At 41.8% G+C, this 18,413-nt stretch overlaps 1 protein-coding gene across 4 annotated transcripts in view; it reads left to right on the top strand.

Moving 5' to 3' along the window:
- The first annotated feature begins 2,949 nt into the window (after positions 1–2,949).
- Positions 2,950–18,413, top strand: part of nrp1a (neuropilin 1a) — a 65,574-nt gene continuing 50,110 nt past the window's right edge. For all 4 annotated transcript variants that reach the window (XM_073830427.1, XM_073830428.1, XM_073830429.1 and 1 more), the window contains exons 1-2: positions 2,950–3,756; positions 5,606–5,780. In XM_073830427.1, coding sequence (XP_073686528.1) covers positions 3,690–3,756; positions 5,606–5,780 — 242 coding nt within the window. In that variant the 5' untranslated portion in view covers positions 2,950–3,689. The remainder of the gene's footprint in view (positions 3,757–5,605; positions 5,781–18,413) is intronic.

Raw genomic sequence — 18,413 nt, forward strand, 5'->3', positions numbered from 1 at the left:
TATCTCAGTTTTGTAAAATTTAACCTTATGACTGGTTTTGTGGTCCAGGGTCACATATCTTAAAAATGTCTTCCTAACCTAAAATTTGTCTCATAATTATGACTTAGTATCTCACATTTTTCAACCCATAAATTTATATATCATAATTTTGACATATCTTAAAATGTATGACATAATGTCTTAAAATTTATTGTCTAATCCATAATTTTACTTTTTACCTCATAAAATCATAATTTTGACCTTTTCTCATAATTAGGATTTAGCATCATATTTTTTCATAGTGATTTAGAGTCAAGTCAAACATTATTCATACACCAGATATAATTTCTCCCCTAATTTGCTGGAAATTGGCCTCTCTGGAACTGTACACGGCACAGTATGCAGTAAGAAGTAAGCTAGTATTGCTCCCTGATCATAGCTTTGCCATGCTGAAAGTCTTGGCTCATAAATATTGATTTGCTTACGTGACTGGACGCTCCAGAGCGGTTACCAAGCAACGTCAGCGTGACCTAGTTAATATTCATAAGCTAAGCCCTTCCCCACAGTAGTACAGGACGCTTCGCTGCTTGTGTCGGTCCTCTGGCGGTCTGTCAGCAGCCGGCGCACGGAGACAAAGCGCATAGCTGAGCGGCTTGAGCCTCTGTCCAGCAGCGCGGTTTTCCTCAGCGAGGTATTAGATTCGGTGAAGCCCGCTTATGTGTTATATGTGGCGGTCGGGGGCCGACAGGAAGGCATGTATCTCTCAGACTTCTCAAATGAAAACACTGACCTCGGGAGTGCGAAGAATTCGCTCAACAAAGCAACACAGGGTTTTTCCCAGCGTTTAAAAACTTCTCATTGAGCTTAGATTTACCTAGTGGAAAATATACAATCCGATTCAACGCATTAACATTGGATGAATCATCATAGTATGTCATTTAATAGACTTGGAAAAGAGTTTACATTGACTTTTCAGTCACATAAAGTTGCTAGTTCACAAAAATGAAATAAATACAAAAGCTTGCAGCTGATAAAGCTGCTTTCATTCCCTCATTTAATACGTGCATCGGATGGCGAATAGCGTCAGCTGGCAATGTTCTCTTCTGATTCCGCTGTGTAATACTGCCACACTGTAGAAAAGAATATGCATTCACAATGTAAAAAAGAGAGAGGGTGTTGTAACACTCTAAGCAGTTTAAACAATATACATGGGTTATGGGGTAACACCACATGTCTACTGTACTGTACAACTGATCTGACTGTAAAATAAAGATTTTACAAGACAATAATTTTAAGTAAAATTTTAATTTTTTAGCTTGTTTGTTAAAGTTCCCACCAAGTCCATTTGATTCACAAACCTTTACAGGTGTCCCACTTTACATTTTAAGCTAAAGTGAGATCACAAATCTTGTGGTTTTTCAACAATATAAACCTTTGGAAAGCCAATAATCGTTTAAAATCCACCATCAAATCATGAGTGGATCTTCAGATTCAGAAAAAAATCTTTTGACAGTTAATGACTGTTGCATTTGATTTTGAAGATTCTGAAGAAGGTTCTTCAGATTATGAAAAGGTCAGAAAGGTGTGGTTCTTTAAAGAACCTTTGACTGCATGTTCTTTGTGGAACCAAGAATAGTTCTTCTGTGGCATCGCTGTTAAGAACCTTTTAAAGCACCTTTATTTTTAAGAGTGTAGCCTAAAACCTCTTTGTTCCACATTAACCGATGGTCCACTTTTGCTGAACCAACCATATGGGTGCATATGCATATGCAATATAATCCAAAACAAAATAAATGTTATTATGAACTCCACGTTTTTTTGAGAACACGTCGTGTTGTGATCTGCAAATGCAAGTGATTGTGATTTCGATGTTGTAAATGTTCATTCAGTGTATGCTCGGTTTCTGTGTAGTGGACAGCGCGGATGGTGTATGCGGCTTGCCGGGGCAGCCTCACGGAACAGGAGGCATTCTGGATGGACTCGCGTTCTCGCGGAGACCGTGGCGCGCAGCGGAGCGCAGAACTTCTCTGAGATTCCTTTGAGAATGAAGCGAGCTTTCTGCCTTCTCTCCGGACCTGTCCCTTGATTTCGACCTCTTTGAATGACTGCACGAGAGAGCCCACGTTCATTGGTAGATTTCAGCCTGACTCAATGCTAGAGCTCCCTGTGAATCGTTGCGCGGTGGCTGGTTGCTATACAGAGCCCATGAAGGATACAAGCGAAGTTGGAAAAGACTGACTTTTATTTAGAGAGGGAGACGGGATCGGCTTTGAGGCTGGTGGTTTTTATGGATTGGAGGGAACTGTATCGCAGCAGAACATAACGGGCTGGACGATCGCGGTCATCGGATTGTAGTACGGGACGTTAACGGATTTGACAGCTTGTAGGCAAGTGCTGATTGTCTGTCTAAGCAGAAAGGATTCGGCTGAAGTGACTAACATATTTCGTTGTGCACGAAAGCGGAATCAATGCGAGCATCCAACTTATCTATCCATACTGCTGCGTAACGCGCGCAAGTCTCCTCGCTCAGTGCTCCTGTTTGTATTTATGGATGAAACGCGCGATTCAAGGCACCATGCAGTGTAACGAGACATGGTTGCAACAGATTTCAGTGTGATAAACCATTACAAGAAAAAAGCGGGTTGCCATATTTGTATATTTTATCCTCCTACTGATCAGAGCTGTGCAATACTGAACGAAGTTCTGGAGTAATAATACATATAATAATACATCTCGTCTTCAACTTTGTGTTTGCATGTGTACAAACACTCAACGACATGAAACATGCAGAAACTGCATGCTAAAGCGATATAAATAAGACATATCATTCAAATAAGAAACAATGCCGATCAAATAAATAGCGGTTTTACGCATTATTTGATACATCCATATATCCAGCGGCTTTTGTGCTTTTCTCATTTTTGAAAGCTAAAATTAGCCGATGATATTGTGTTGAATCTCGCTATTTATTTGGGTCAACAAGTTCAGTCGTCGCTTGATATAAAGGATAGCACCCGTGCGACACTTCCACGGCGAGCGAGGGCTGGCCAGTGTCTCACAGAGGTCTCTGAGCTCTTTTATACGAGAGGTTGGGCTCCATATAGGTCGGGCTTTGCATATGTGTAATCAAACCAATGAGAATCCCCTGCGCGTCTGGCACACGGCAGAGCAACAAACTCTAGGAAGAAGAGAAGCGTAATTTAGGGGGTGTATCCCTTGTTTAAGACGCTGTTATGGCAAAGCCAATCGCCAGATGTTTGTGTTCCTCACTCAGATTTTGAGACTAAGCAGAACGCCGGGTTACTACGCGGAGGCTGCCTCGCGTATCCAAGCCACTTTTAGGCAAAGTGTAGCGACACGCGATCGCTCTCGCCCACTTTACGCACAGGATTACGCCCGTTTGCTCGTCTATTTCGCGGAGCTGCAACGTTTTTTCTGTCATTCTTTAACAGGCTGAAGGAAATGGCAAAGGAGAGAGGAGCGCGGCAGGGAGAGCGCAGAGGAAACCAGAGCTGAATGGCAGGATGCAAGCGACCTGAAGACGCACAAAAACCCGCATTTCTACAGCTCTCAGACCCTTTTACGCGTTCTTTTGGTTTCCTTCCTTCACAACGAGAGGAATTACACCTAGACGGCAGTTTAAGGATTTTCTTTTTTCTTAATTTTTCGAATTTGTGTTATTTTCACACACACAACTCAAGGAATCGAGGATGCATTGTGGATTAGTGTTGATCCTTTTTACGGGAATCTTTATCATCGTCAGTGCTTTCAAAAATGGTGAGTGTCACTGAAACTCAAACAACGGGGTGTCTTAATGACTTTTTCTTGGTATTAGTCCTAAAAATGAGGGGTTGCGTCTTGTCTGGTCACCTGCTCTCACCTGCCGCCTGCTTCTGACACCGGATGGCCGGTCAGATCATTTTATCCGCTCCGATATTCCGTTGTTGCTTTTTGCTCTGTACAATAAACGCTCAGATTGTGGTCAGATGTGTTCACATGGTGGATATGTTTTAAAATAACTTCCACCAATAATATTAATTATTATATTTACAAAATATATTATTTTAAATTATAATATTACTTTAAATCAGTTATTATAATGGTAAAAAAGGCTTATTAGATCACAAGTTGTTAATATGCTTTCAACTATTTCAAAACGTCCTAAACACATATTTTCCTATATACTGCATTTATATTTAAATATAGATTAACTAGTTATTAGCTGAGTGTTATATTATGCTTAACAATAATTTATTATTTACAAAATTAAGTCATTCAAAATACTATCTAAGTTTTCTCTTCGTCTGATAACTTTTTACAAAAGTTTTGTGTTGCTGACCCTCATCTCGGCCAAAATTGGGAAACTACATTCTAACATTATTCCAAAGAATCTTAAAGCCTAACTGTAATATAACTGGTTTGATACTACGAACTTCAATTATACATAGCAATTTTATCACATTAGTCAAAGTCTTGAAAACGTTTAGTTAAATATAGTTATAATAATATTTATAAACTTTGGGGAATCTTTGGTGCTGTTATTGGCTAGGCCATTTTAGATGTTTTATTGTTATTAGTCATGTATTTTTCAGTCGTGTTTGCGTGCTTGTCTGCATTATTGTATTTATTGTTAATTCACACAAAGTCACATAATGTTTATCGCGCCTGTCCGGAATGAAGTCTAGAAGGCTTCGAGCGAAATTTCATGGGGTCACTTGCATGTGGTTTTATCACTTAAGTCGTTTAGAAGCTCGTGTGTAGATAATGCGTATACTGTACATTCATAAATTAAAATTAGGCTTAAAAATACCAATTCTGAGACATTAAGGGTGATTATAGGCTCTCAACAATATTAACCTCAAAGCAAACACCCGCATTAAGTCACATAAAGGTACTTCTATTATTTATTTTTAATGATTTAAGCATTACTAGACCCAGTTTAAAACATCTACTCCATTCAGTTGATTTTTTACACTCAAATATCTTAAGTTGTTTTTGTACAATTACATATATTTCTTGCTGGCAGTTTTACATCGAAGCTCTGTCATAATGCCTGTCTACATGTGTTTGTTTATTAAATAAAAGTTATTGTTTATATGTAAACACCCCTGTTAGACCGTGAGCCATGCGGTGCTTCTTAAGTTTGTTTGTTGTTGATGGATATGATGAAATTCACTGTTGATCAGCTGTTAGAGTGGTTGAAAGAGCAAATAAATAAAATATGGGAGAGACAAAGGTCATGCTTCCCTCCCACATAATGACATTAAATGTAGGCGAAAATATCAAGCCTTATTTAGTGTTTAGGAATAGGTCAGAAATGACTAGAGGAGCTTTTCTCTGTTTTAGTGAATGTTTGGAGAGAAACGCCATAGTCATTATACCAAACTACAGTAGTGGTATTGTATTAGATGTTCAAAAATAAACCATTCAGACATCTAATGTGAAATGTTCTTGCATACCAACTGTTTTGATTTTCCTATTACTGTAGGTATTCACTAAATATAGTTGTGGATCGTTGGTTGGTGAAACTCAGATTGATCTTTCTGATCTTTCTGATATGCCTTGTTCAGCTATGTTGGTGACCAGATTTTCAGCATGATTGATTTTTATTATTTTTTCTTTCCAGATAAATGTGGGGACAATATCAGAATCACAAGCGCAAATTACCTCACTTCACCCGGTTATCCGGTGTCTTACTACCCGTCTCAGAAATGCATATGGGTGATTACAGCTCCAGGACCGAACCAGAGGATTTTGATCAACTTCAACCCACACTTTGACCTAGAAGACAGAGAGTGCAAGTAAGTGTTCAGTGTTCACAATTTTGTGTGGAGGTGCGCCACCTGCTGGCGCTGCTTGAGTATGCGCAAGACGTTCAGCTGGTGTGAAGCAGAGAGCCACATGTGTGCTTGGCTTCATTGAAAACATTTAACGTTTGTATGAATGTGAATGTGTCAAAAATAACATCATTTAAGTCAACACTTGTATTCTTATATGTTGGAGTTTCCTTTTACACACAATAAGGTGAAACAATAAGGTATTGACAGCTATTTTGTTTTTATTTTTGCGTCATGATTCAACAGCTGACGTGTGGTTTGGTCAGTGCAGCTTGTTTCCACCAAGTCCAGTCCTCTCTCGCGCTTTCTCCTTCTCATTCCGTCTGTTTCCTTTGTTTGTGCTGGCGGGTCTGAGGGACGTCATTGTGCTGTCAGAGTGTGGCCGACTCTGTTACTGTATCCCCTCCACCCAGATAGTCTTCCGCCTGGAGTCCTTTGTGTTTGCTGAATGCCTTGTATTAATGGCACCGTTTATCAGGATCTTTACCTTTTTATGGCTCTGTAAACCTACAGAGATTTACAGCCCCAGATGACCCCGCGCTGTCTGCTCATAGGGGGTCCGTCTCTTCTGAGAGTTCAGGTTTCGCTGCCCAGAAACGTCCAGACCCCCCTCCAGTCACAGATACGCACACACACACAAATCTCCAACCGGGGGATACTTAGAGTGAATGGAGTGTGGATAGACACATGGTGAGGACATAATGAGCCTTCCTAATGAAATTATCCAGCAATGGTTTGCCTGTGTTCGAGCAAGCCAAGTTAAAGAATTGCAAGTTTAGCTCCCGAGGCAGTTGGAGGATATAAATGAGTTTAACGTGAGCTCTTTAAAGTGTGCTGGGAACTGTTTAGGATTATAATGTTCGGAAAACAATTGAGGATTATCGAGTCCTAACGGAGACTGAATACTTCTAAAACATCACCAGTTTTTATTTTCAGCCCCTCCCATCCAACCACTTAATTAACTATATAAGTGGACTGCGTACCTCCATAACTCTGAAATGCCCTTTATATCCTTTGGTTTTGCATCATGCCTTTGCATGTGGTCACGGTTCATAAAATAGCAGGACAAGTTATGTTAAGTGCTAACTTGAAGACACACTCATGCCCTCGGCACTGCGCTTTCTGCTAAAACTCAAACAGCTTCAGGGCTTTCTTCCCCTCCCTAAAACGTGCTGCGGTTGTATTTCCCCCCCAAGGCAACATATGCCATTCACTTGCATTCAGTGCCACTCTATAATCTCTCCACTTCAATCTATCATTTTAAATTGCTGTGGAGAGCGGCCATTCAAACAAATTTAAAGTTGTTTAGTAATTTCGGTCGTGATTGGCTGAAAGTTATGAGCCACCGAGATTGACACCGCACCACCACCTCTATCACTAATTCAATTCGGAGACCAGATAGACATCTGTTTGGTGGATCTGGTTTCTGCAGATTAGGGGTGTTTTCTTGACTCCCAGATTCAGCTGGACACACATTAAGGGCCTCTTGCATAATGGAAACTGTTGATGGCCGAAATGGCTTCTTTATCAGATGGACTGCCGAGCGAGGGAAGCTACAACACACGCTTCAGTGCGCCACTCGCAATCTAATTAGCAACAAATGGAACGCACATGCTCAGCATAACATGTCCGTTATCAACAAAGCAAACAAGAAATGCTTCGTGTCCACTTGTGAAAAAAAAACAGCTGCCGGATCAGAGTCAACACTGGGAGTTGCACGCGTGTGACGATCTCTGGCATGTGGATGCAAATGGACTTTTTTGTTTACATTTGATTATATATTTCGATAAATATAATTAATTTTTTATATTTGAAATTATATTTTGCTGCAAGAACACTTTTGATTGAACCCTGTAGATTGTCACACTGGTGTGTTTAGTGTTATTAAAGCAGATGGACTTCAGTGAGGTCATAGTGTGTTTTTTTGTGTGTGTGTACTGTGTTGTGTCAAAGGCCGCTCTCTCTAGATAACACATTCCTCTGACAGCACGATGAATCATTGATGCGCCCCAATCCGCTGACCAAACAAAAACTGGAAACATTTCCTCCCGATTGTTACATTCCTGTCTTGAAGCGGTGAGGGGATGCACTGGATGGAGAAATTGTTGAAACGTGGCAAAGGACAAAGTGTAACTTTGCCCTCAAAAGAGATAAGCTTTACAGCTAGAAGCAATACTCTTTGTAACTAGTCAGAGAATGCACAACAATGGCCAGTCAGTTTAGATTTGTGCATGTGCGGGCTTTTGTAAATAGTCGAGATGGCATTCAGAGAATGCTCACTCAAGATTGGTCCCAAAGGAGGCCACTAGAAGGCCCTTGGCTAGTCTGAAAGCACAGCTTTACAGTGACCAACCTTCAGCGCCGCCCTGCTGGGTCAGCCCACAAAGTGCCACACGTCCTGCAGAGAGAGCAAATACACTCTTGGCTGGCCAAACAAACCACACATCCTGTATCTGTGTTGCTCGGAGACTAGGACAAAGCTGATTAGTCATGGAGACTCTAACAGTAGATGCCTTTGATTTAGTTATGGGTTGAAGTTTTAGGTTTGATTTATATAGATACACGCTCAATGGCTCCGCTGCCCTACTGTTGATGTGAAATAATGTTGTGGCTGAGAAACCGAGGTGAGAGGAGAAAGGGTAAAATGGTAGATCTCACCGGTGTTTAAATATCAACACGGCTCTTCCACTGAGGCAGGGTCTTGATCCATTGTTTGCATGGGCTCCCTCTGGGTCTCCTCTCCCCCACTGAGAGGTTCCACAGCCAGGCTGGGAATGGCCGTAACTCTCCCTGCTTCTTCCAGACACCTAACGCTGGCCCTCTCTACTCCTCCACAACGAGTAAACACAGAGAGAGCCGTATGGCATGAACATTCATCAGCGGTTGTCACGGAAGGGAAAAGCAAAGAAGTATGGAATGCAACGGACCTCCTTTCATCCTCAACGATGAGGGTTTTTAAAGGCAGGGAATGCGTTGACCTCTGGGCAGCGGAGGAGGCTTGGGCTGACAGAGATTGTTTTAAATACTTATGGCCCCTGTTAACAAACATAAGCACGGCAATCTATTCTCAGGGAGGGTCAGGGAAGCAATCGTAGGATCAAAAGCGGTGCTGAGCCATTCGTGAGCTGTTGATGAGAGGCAGAGCGTTGTGTAGACTTTGTGCTCTTAAAACAGGTGTAGCACTCCTGTTTCATTTCACAAAGATGGCATTTTTTTCCCTTAACGGTTGATGTGCTTTGTGTCGCCGAGCAGACAGAAAACAGACCGCGAAACAGGGACTTCTGCAACCGCGCTGAGCTGTTTGCTGTGTTGGGAGGTTGTTTCTTGTCCCTAGACTGTTTCTAAATCACATTTGTTCTGGCTCTGCATTGGATTCTGGGTACAGGGAAAGGAAGCAGCAGCTGTCATATGTGAGCATGAGCGAGGTGGTGTTACTAAAGCCAGTCCAGATGGAGAATAAGGCATAAACATTGGAAAACATACACAGTAGTGCTCACATTGGCTACGCTTTATGTTGAGAATTGGGAGATTTCAAAAACTTAGATGATGTATGTAATTTCAATTGCATTTAAAACACTGCAGTTTGTTTGAGAATCCTGAAAAGCCATACGTAGCAACAGTTTGACCAATGGCGTTTGAAGTTTGGGGTGAGGCGATTTGTCTGATCAACCAATGACATGCATTTTTCTAAAACCTGTTTGAAAACAGTAGACCATAAGGCCCTTTTAGAGGAGACCTCAACCATGTTGCAGAGTATGCTCAGATTTAAGATACAATCAGAGTTTCAATGTGAACTCCAGTAGCTCTGAAACAATTGTTGTTCTTTAATTTTTTTCACAGTCATGCCTGTTTCACTCTTTGGCAGGCATTTCGTCACCTCATTTTCTCCTTGGACCTCTAACCTTCTCGCATGACACTGAGAAACCTGAGGTTGTAAAGTGGTCTGGCTAATGAGAAAGATTAAAGCGGTGTGTATCTTTCTGCATGTGTCAGGGCAAGGGGTTTTCCACCGCTAAAGCGCTTCACCTTGGCCCGTGTGTTGGAAGGACAGGCTGATTGAAAAGCTCTCTCTCTCAGTGACATCTGCTGTCCTCCCTGCTGTTCTGTCACTGGCTTGATTCATGTCCTCCTCGTTCTCTCGCTCTCCGTCTCTCTCTCAGAAAGCCTAGGCACTTCGCCGCTCAGCGTGAGCTTATCTATGAGGGGAGGAGAGAGTGATGAAGTAGGGAAGTGGGGAAGAAAAGGAGGAGAGTGTTAGAAAGTGAGTAGATGAAGAGGAGGCGGCGGAAGGGCGGACAGGAGGGAAAAAAGTGGAAGATTCAAATAAAAAACACTACAGGGTGTGTGAGTAATAGTTGGATGAATGCAGCTTAGATGAAGGAGTAAGCAAACCCAATTAGGAATTAACAAAGTAGTACCAAACCTCCTCCCTTGTTGCAGTAAACCACAGACGACATTAGCAAATCTCTCACTGACAAAAGAATGATGAAGATTCTAAAGGGAACTTGGCGAAGGTCTCCCAGCTTTCCACACAGAGCAGGTTTCCCGATATGGAAGTTTCTGTTCTCTGCTGTGAGTAAATCTTGTTGCTCATTTCCGTTTTGTTCCAGCTCAGATGTTCCTAAGTAGTTGCATGATTAAAGAACAGTTTGTTAATCTCACCACTGGATTATGATTTTAAGATATGACTTTGTGATATGATAAAAAGTGGAATTTGTTGTAAAGGAAAACTGTTGTTGAACACCACTTGGCATTTATTGGCGTTGAGGCCATGTTGGTGCCTAAGAAATAACATTTGAAGTCTTTAAAGACACAAATATTGATGAATTGTCTTGCATACTTGCATTTGTCTAATAAAATGTAACCTCAAGTGTGAAATCTCCCTGCCATTTAGCAATACGCCATTTATCTGAAATACGACAGTGCAGGAAAAAGTGAAAGTTCTCCATGTCTAAACCGCTGTAATTTCATTACGCATAACACATGTAAGGATGCAGTGGAACATAAATCCCTGAGTTTGTTTAGATGAAGCTCATTAGCAACAGGGCAAGATGTTTCCATGCAGAGGCCCAAATATGGAATCCGAGAACTACGAGAAACACAGAAAGAGAGAGTGGAAGAAGGAAAATTACCACTGCTTAGGAACCAAGAGCTGAGATTGGTTAAAGATCTGATTTGAGACAACCTGGTTTTTAAGCTCCCCTAGAGAACATCAGAAGGACCTAAGCTTTAATTGATGTGGTCCTGTTGGAGAGCTAATGCACCATGTCTGCACATGCTGGCCTTGTTTAGCTTGCTGCCAGAGCCGCAAATGGCCCTTTATTTTTGATTGATGGGGCTCCTGCCCAGCTATGGTTCAGCCCACACCGCTCTGAGCTTAAGGGACCAGTTGGATGGGGATTTAGGTTTGACAAGGTTCAGCTCTACTTGGGCCCCACGCTAAGATGGCAAATTGAGTTTTTCAGCTTGTTGTTTTGAAAATGTTGTCTTTTTGAAACATTTAGGCTGTGAGATCTTGTATTAAGAATTTAACTTTCATCTCATTCTTATTTGTTTGCTCTAGCTCGAGTGCGACCGAGAGCCGTCCGTCTTCGTTTTCACTGCGACAGTGTTGGTAGTGAGTTTGATGGCTGGAAAGAGACAGTGATGAATGGGGCAAAGGCTCTCTGATTGAGTCGAGGCGGTTGACACGCCGCTCGCCCGCCCCTTTTGTTTGCTTTTCTCTTGGTCTTGTCTTTCAGCAGTTGGCGTTCGTTTTACTGGGTTTGTGTGCGAATGTGGTATTTTTCTCACACTATAATTCGCTATTAAATAGCACATGTCCCAAAAGCTGCAAACTGACCTGTTTTTTAAATCAACCCCTTGGTGGGGTGTTCGTGGTCTTGTAATGTTTCAGCCTCGATGCCAGCTTAAGTCTGTCAGTCCCTCCTTTCCTATCCTCTCCTGTAGTTTCCAGCAGGTCTGCTGGTCATTGTGTGCATACTGAGCTAATTATCTTTTGTGAAGTCTCCAAGTTGGCAGTGGCCATGTGGCTTTGTGAATGGAGAGGTCATTTTGCCCTCCAAACATTGGCATCATCTTTGGCATCAGCGCTTTGATCAAACTGCCTCACGACAAGACACCACACATATGCGTGCACACACTTTGACACAAGCGCATTGCCCGGGCCACAGCAGAATGCACCGGAATTGCAATGGAAAGAAAACAACACACCACCTGGCTGTCTCAGTGTGTGCCCTCTGGAGTGTGTAATTCCAGGAACTTGCCTTTTCGAAGAGAGCTGAAAGGAAGGAGATAAGCGCGAATGTACGCGATAATGAATAAGGACATAGAAAGAGTAAGGAAACTAGTCGAATGGCGAGATGTTGAAACAAATGTCAGAGATTTGACAAAGCAAGGAATTCTCTTTTGTTCTCCTTCTTCCTCTTATGTAATCAAAAATCAGTATATAAGGGGTGTGTGTGTCCCAATTCTTTGTCTCACTGTTGACCATGACACTGTTCCCATGAGATATGATTCTGACTTGGTCAAAGGTGGCACTTTGTTTCAATTCCCTGCCCCCATCTGCCGTCTACATTGCCTGGATGAGGAAGGAGAGGGGGTGAAGGAGCGGAGAAGGGGCAAGACACGCAAGGAAAGCAAGTTAATTGAATTAATCCCAGTGCAGTTATAAGCACAGTTTTCCTCTGGAAAAAAAAGAGCTGGACACACAGCATTAGGGGGGAAACTTTTAGTGACCCAGGACGTAGCCAAGGGGGACCTCATGCTCTCATCTATGAGCCTGTAGCACATTCTCTCTCAATCGTTCTCTTTCTGTCTACCTCTCTGTTTCTTTCATGGATGCCACCCACTGGTTTACCTCTAGTTGACCTCCTTAAGAATTCTGTTAATGACTAACTTGAGAGCATGTATTAGACTGCTGTATGTATTTGGGCCAAATAGTTTAGTAATGGTTGTTTTCTTTACACAAGCGCATTGTCTCATACTGTGCATGAACAGTCATCATTTGTGTCTGATTTTGACCCTACTCTCAAAAAATTACTAGGTCATATCTTTGTCATCAGTTTATGGCTATGCCAAATTGGATTTGTGGGTTATTTTATTTAATAATGCACTTAGATATACATCTATAATAAGTGTCTGTTCTTTTTCTCTTTTGCTGTTGGACTAGTGACATGGGTCGGACATTCTAGCCTGTGGGAGCTTGTTATATATCTCCGAATAATTAGTATTGTAATTAGCATAGAAAAAGGTATTACCTTTTAGCTGACCCTGATACTTTCTGCACATAATAGGAATGAATTTAGCCATCATTAGAGGAGGCTCACATCACCTTCTAGCACTGCAGAATCAGCAACAGCCCAAGGGTTGGAGACACGGCTTGACGTGTATGGGGGGCATTTTCAATAGAGGATAGTGCACATCTGACCCGGGCCAGCCACCTCCCTCCCGTCAAACTCAATCCACCTTTTCTATAGCTTGACTTTTCATCTTCTTAACCATGGACCCATCTCCAGAGGGCTGGGGCCACTCTGGCTCAGTAATAATACCCCCTATCAGATGTCAAGGTGGGACAAATGGTGGCTATTCTCTTAGTAATGGCCAGTGAAATGGGCTCCTGACAGAGACTGAATGAAGACCTGTGTCCCTTGTTCACCATACAGTGCAATTTCTTTTTCCATTGTCCTGTTCTTGTACTTAAAGGTGCCATAGAATGGAAAACTGAATTTACCTTGGCATAGTTAAATAATAACTATGCTCTGTGAAACAGCCAATCAGAACAGAGCTCATTAATATTCATGAAGCTTCCAAATAAGACAGAGCATTTCATTCTGGGGGCAAATCCTAGGGTTGTAAATGGACCTGTAAAACCATTTCTGGAGATTTTTTGCCCTTTCCTATGCCATATACCTTCTATGTAGATATCAGAGAACAATTTAAAATATTCTCTCAATGCATTCTATGGCACCTTTAAGTGGATTTTTGTTCGCTCTGTCGCTCAACAGTGACTATATATTACTTATTTTAATTGTATTTTAGCTGAATCTTATATAAACATGTAATTTCATACAGCTCTGGTTCTCAAAAGATTGGACATCAACTCGCGATATCAAGTTTCAACCTACAACTGAACTGTCATAGCATTTAAGCAGCTCTATAGTTATACATTTTGCACATTTTGTCCACGGTTAAATTTCAAGCTGTAGTCATCACGAGGTTTAGCTCAATAACTTATTTTGCTAAATTGCAGAAGTTTTCAGAAGTTTTCCTCCACCAATGACATCATTGCTACACTAAGGTTAAATCTCTGAGGTAAAGTTAAGGCAATTTAAGGCAAATCATATCCTGTCAGTGGATCATGCACAGATATCCATCCTGCCCTGCTGGTTGAAGACAGAACTTCCTCAAGCTCCTTCAGCTGTGTTTATATTGGATCATTTGGGAATTGTACATTAGCAAAGAAGTGTGGCACTCAGATGTAGCCTAACCGAGCTCAGTGCTGTGGCTCGCTTAGTGTATGTGTTTCACTTAATCAGTAAATGCATATTAGCCATTTTGCCCCCCTGGGCAAAACTCTAATTAATTGCTCTTGCTCCTTCCTCCAACGAGAACAGGATGTTAGATTCTAAATGAGGGCATTTTATGATCTAATATGCCTTCTGTGTTTCTTCGAATTCTAAACCATAAAGCTTTCTGTTTTGCAGCAAAATTGCTTTAATGGATAATGACAGATGATGGAATGAGGGGAAACACTACTGTGCACTATTGTAGAGGAGAATTAATAATAGTGGTAGGACAGTGCCCTCATTGTCTTGTAGCCTGCTCTGCTTTTCCCTGGCAAAAATGAATGTTCAACAAGTTTGGATTTGGTTAGGAGGAAGGGCAATAGCTTGTCTCAGAGGTGCAAACAAAAAATGAAAATTAGTGTTTCAGTCTGATTGCACATTTTAAAACTTTGAGTGAAAATTGCCAGAGCAATCTTGTATCTCATGTATCCTTTCTCAGGTTTTATTGCTACCCCTTTCATCTGGTTATTTGCCTATTAAAGACTGTAGTAAAAATGCTAGTAGTGCAGTACGCAATAATTCCCTTAAAATACTGGAATTCATTAATGTGATTGTTGGGAATCTGTGTCTCTCCGAACAGCCTAATTAGCAGTGCTAATGAAAGCGGACACGCTAAATCCATCAATGTTAATCATAATTGCCGTTTATGAAAGCGTGCAGCGTGGTCTCCTGCACCGCACCCATTCAAAATTGATTAGCATCTAAAAATATGTTTCGGAGATTAAGCATGATGCTTAAGACCTCTCTGCGAATGTGGCCACTGGGGCAGGGCTGGAGTAATTTACTCTCACGGAATTGAAAAGTATTGAACCGCTTGACATGTCCACACCCTTCGCCAGCCCTACACCACATGCGCTCTGTACCGCCTATAATTAAATGGTACTACTCTAATCGCTTGGGTTTAGGGATGAAGGATGAATGGTGGATGTTTAGATAGACACATCTGTCACTGGGGAACATGAGACATTATTTGCACCTGTATTTTCTATCAATTCCGAGGTTGGGTAGAATTTGGGAACAGTTCAGGAAACAAAGTCTATTTGAGGTCACGTCCATTATGCAAAAGTACTTTCTCATTTTTGTTTACATAAACCGTACTGTATTCTTTTGAGACAAAAAGAATGTCCTTCTCAACAGATGGCTGCTCATAGAACCTGTTTCAACCAGTCAAAAGATACAGTAAAAAATAAACAAAAGCACTCACTTATCATACAACTCTGGGCTAACTTCGTAGCCATAGCCTCAAGTCATAGTCACTCCCTCTACACGCTGCAACAGTCGCATGTAAGCTAATAACTCCATCAGGGAGTGTTTTCATTCTCTGTACTGTTGTAACGGACTCTGGTCCCAACCCCAGCTCCTTTTTTGTCTGTCTCACCAACATTTTGAGTGACAGCAGTGAGGTTATTATTGTTCCAAACGCAGCTTGCGGCTGCAGGAGCCCATTACGGTAGGCTTGGTTAACGCTTGTCACATACTATGGAGAACGGTAGACAGTTATGGTGAGCGAGCTGCTACCTTGTCCCCTTAAGGCTTGAGCTGTTAAAATAGAAAAAAGCCCAGCTTCCTTCGTGGAAATGTTAACCTTATTCAGCATGGGCGTCTTAAGTGACAGTTTGTTGGAGTTTTTTTTTTCACACATGATGTTTGGGTCAGAGTCCCTCAACAGTTTACAGCTTTACTTGTTTACACTTTCTTGAGGACAGTTGTATATCCTCTCAGCCATCTCCATCTCAAAGGATGAGATAAGAAAAGAGTGATTGTTTTGAAAAGGGCACGTTGAACCTAATCTTTCCCTATGGTGATGGATAAAGTGTTCTGCACTATTGTAGATCACGCCGGAGACTGGCGTCATCTCGGTCATATTTTGTTTCTGAGAATGCTTACGGGAGGTGTAGGTAACAATGTGTACTAGGTAGTAACAGACACTATCAAACCCTGATAAATTGTCTTAACCTCAGGCGTGCAAATAAGACCTACCTCTCCCATCTGACTGTTCTGGATTGCGTAGCCACTACTATCCCTGCCGAAAGGCTTGCCCGTTAACATTGCAAGGCAGCAGCGAAGCGAAGGTCTCTGAGAATTAGGTTCATCCTTTTTGTTTTAATTTCCCCTTTGGATTGGCAGGCTATTTTCACCACTATTATGGTCAAAAGCGTGTGTATGTGTGTGAAGGGGCCGTGAGACTTCATGGAGGTTCACAATCCCTAACGACAGTCCAGTAGTATAGGCCAAAAGATTCTGAACAGTTAAAGAGGGCAGAGGTAGAGCACTGAGACAGAGAGAGGGGGGAACGCATTAAAAACAATCTGTTCGCTGTCTCTTCTGGGGTCGTAAAATGAAGCATGCCGAAACCTGGAGGAGCGACGAGGTGGTTTAAGACCTGGGGCAGGTGGAGAAGTGTCTGGTCTGAGAAATTGGGACTCTATACTTGAGAATGCTTTACACCTCTCTTCTTGGCTTCAGGGTCCAAACTCCATTTTAAAATCAGTCCCTGCTGTTTTTCTCGATCTGTTAACAGCAAACTCCATTTCGCAGTTTCAGACCCCCGCAAGTTCCCAAAGAAATAGATTAGCAAATTCTGTTCTACACAGACCTCTTTCTCCAAATGTAAAATGGCCTCTGCAGTCAATCCCATAATGCTCTGCAGATGATTAGCAGGGCCAAGTTGGCACTCAGGATCCACTGAGCTTGTGGGTTGGTATGAAACTGTGCGCAGCCTGTGCCGAGTGGTCTTTAAAAACAGAAATGAGAATGTGGCTAGAATGCTTAAAGACATTTTTTTCATACGCAGCACTGGCCTTGAGGCGACTACTGCAGTTCCATCTGCATCTTATTGTAATACCTCCCACTCCAGCTTTACAAGGTCCATCTGTGTTAGGGAACAAGTGCCGTGCCTGACTAAAAAAATGCCATAAACAGGATTTCCGAAGGTGCTAAGACTTTGCGTGCAGGCAGGAGAAGCCTGCTGTTTTTCAAAGCCGCAGCGAAAAGGATGTCTTGAGGAGAGCTTGTAGTACAGTATAATGTTACCTCCGCTGTGACTACGGTTGTGCAACGGTGACTGTGATTCTGTGACAGACTGCTGAAATCCGATAACACACCTTTGATTCTCACGGCACCACTGAGGAGGAAACGACTTCTTAAACCCTCAAATCTTTGGCTGGATAACGCTTGCATCAATTTTTCAAATGTCTGGTCACGCTTGGCTTTACCTAGGTGGGATTTAAGTAGAGAGAATATCTGTGCTTGCATGAGTGTGTGTGTATGTGTGTCTAGGTGGAGGTATCATTCAGCAAGCCATAAGAGCAGGGAGAAATTACCAGCTGAAAGAGGAAGGAAAGAGCAGAACAGACAGATCTGAACAAGACTGATGCTCTCCATCTTGAGCTGGGATGCTACTGTCAAAGATGTTCACACATTACTGCACCAAAGCATCTTCAGACTAATCTCTGATTCACTACAAAAGTGCACTCTGTTTTTAAAAGAGTGAATTTGGTTAGTAATTTACAGCAACTTGGTCTGTAATAGCAATGCGTTTTACTCAAGTACGGCATGTTCCTGAATCCTGAAAAGATAAGCCAAACCTTACCCTAGCAATAATCTAGGCCTAAAATCAAAGATTGTTTGTTTGTTTGTTTAGTTTATTATTATTATTAAAGGCCCTTTCCCAAATGGCACCTTAGGTCATTTGCAGTATATTTTTTAAGTACAGACTTTGGTAAAGTAACTTCATATAGACTGTTGGGTAGTATCATCAAAAGGCCACAACTACTTATAAGGACTGCAAAGAGAGTTAAATTAAGTCTATGACAAATGGGATGAAATGCAACATTTGAGATAGGGACTAAAAATCAAGTTTTCTAGCACCAGCAAGGTACCTTGAAATCTTAGCAAACGATTTCCATCTGGCTTTTACTGAATAAGTCTATGTTTATTTGAGGACAAAGGATGTTGCTCCAAGAACATGTTTAGACATGAATACATCTGTCTATGTCCAAAGTGCACCAAAATGATGTTGGCGATCATT

Source organism: Garra rufa, chromosome 24 (assembly GCF_049309525.1).
Source record: "Garra rufa chromosome 24, GarRuf1.0, whole genome shotgun sequence".
In the NCBI taxonomy this organism is placed as follows: domain Eukaryota; kingdom Metazoa; phylum Chordata; class Actinopteri; order Cypriniformes; family Cyprinidae; genus Garra; species Garra rufa.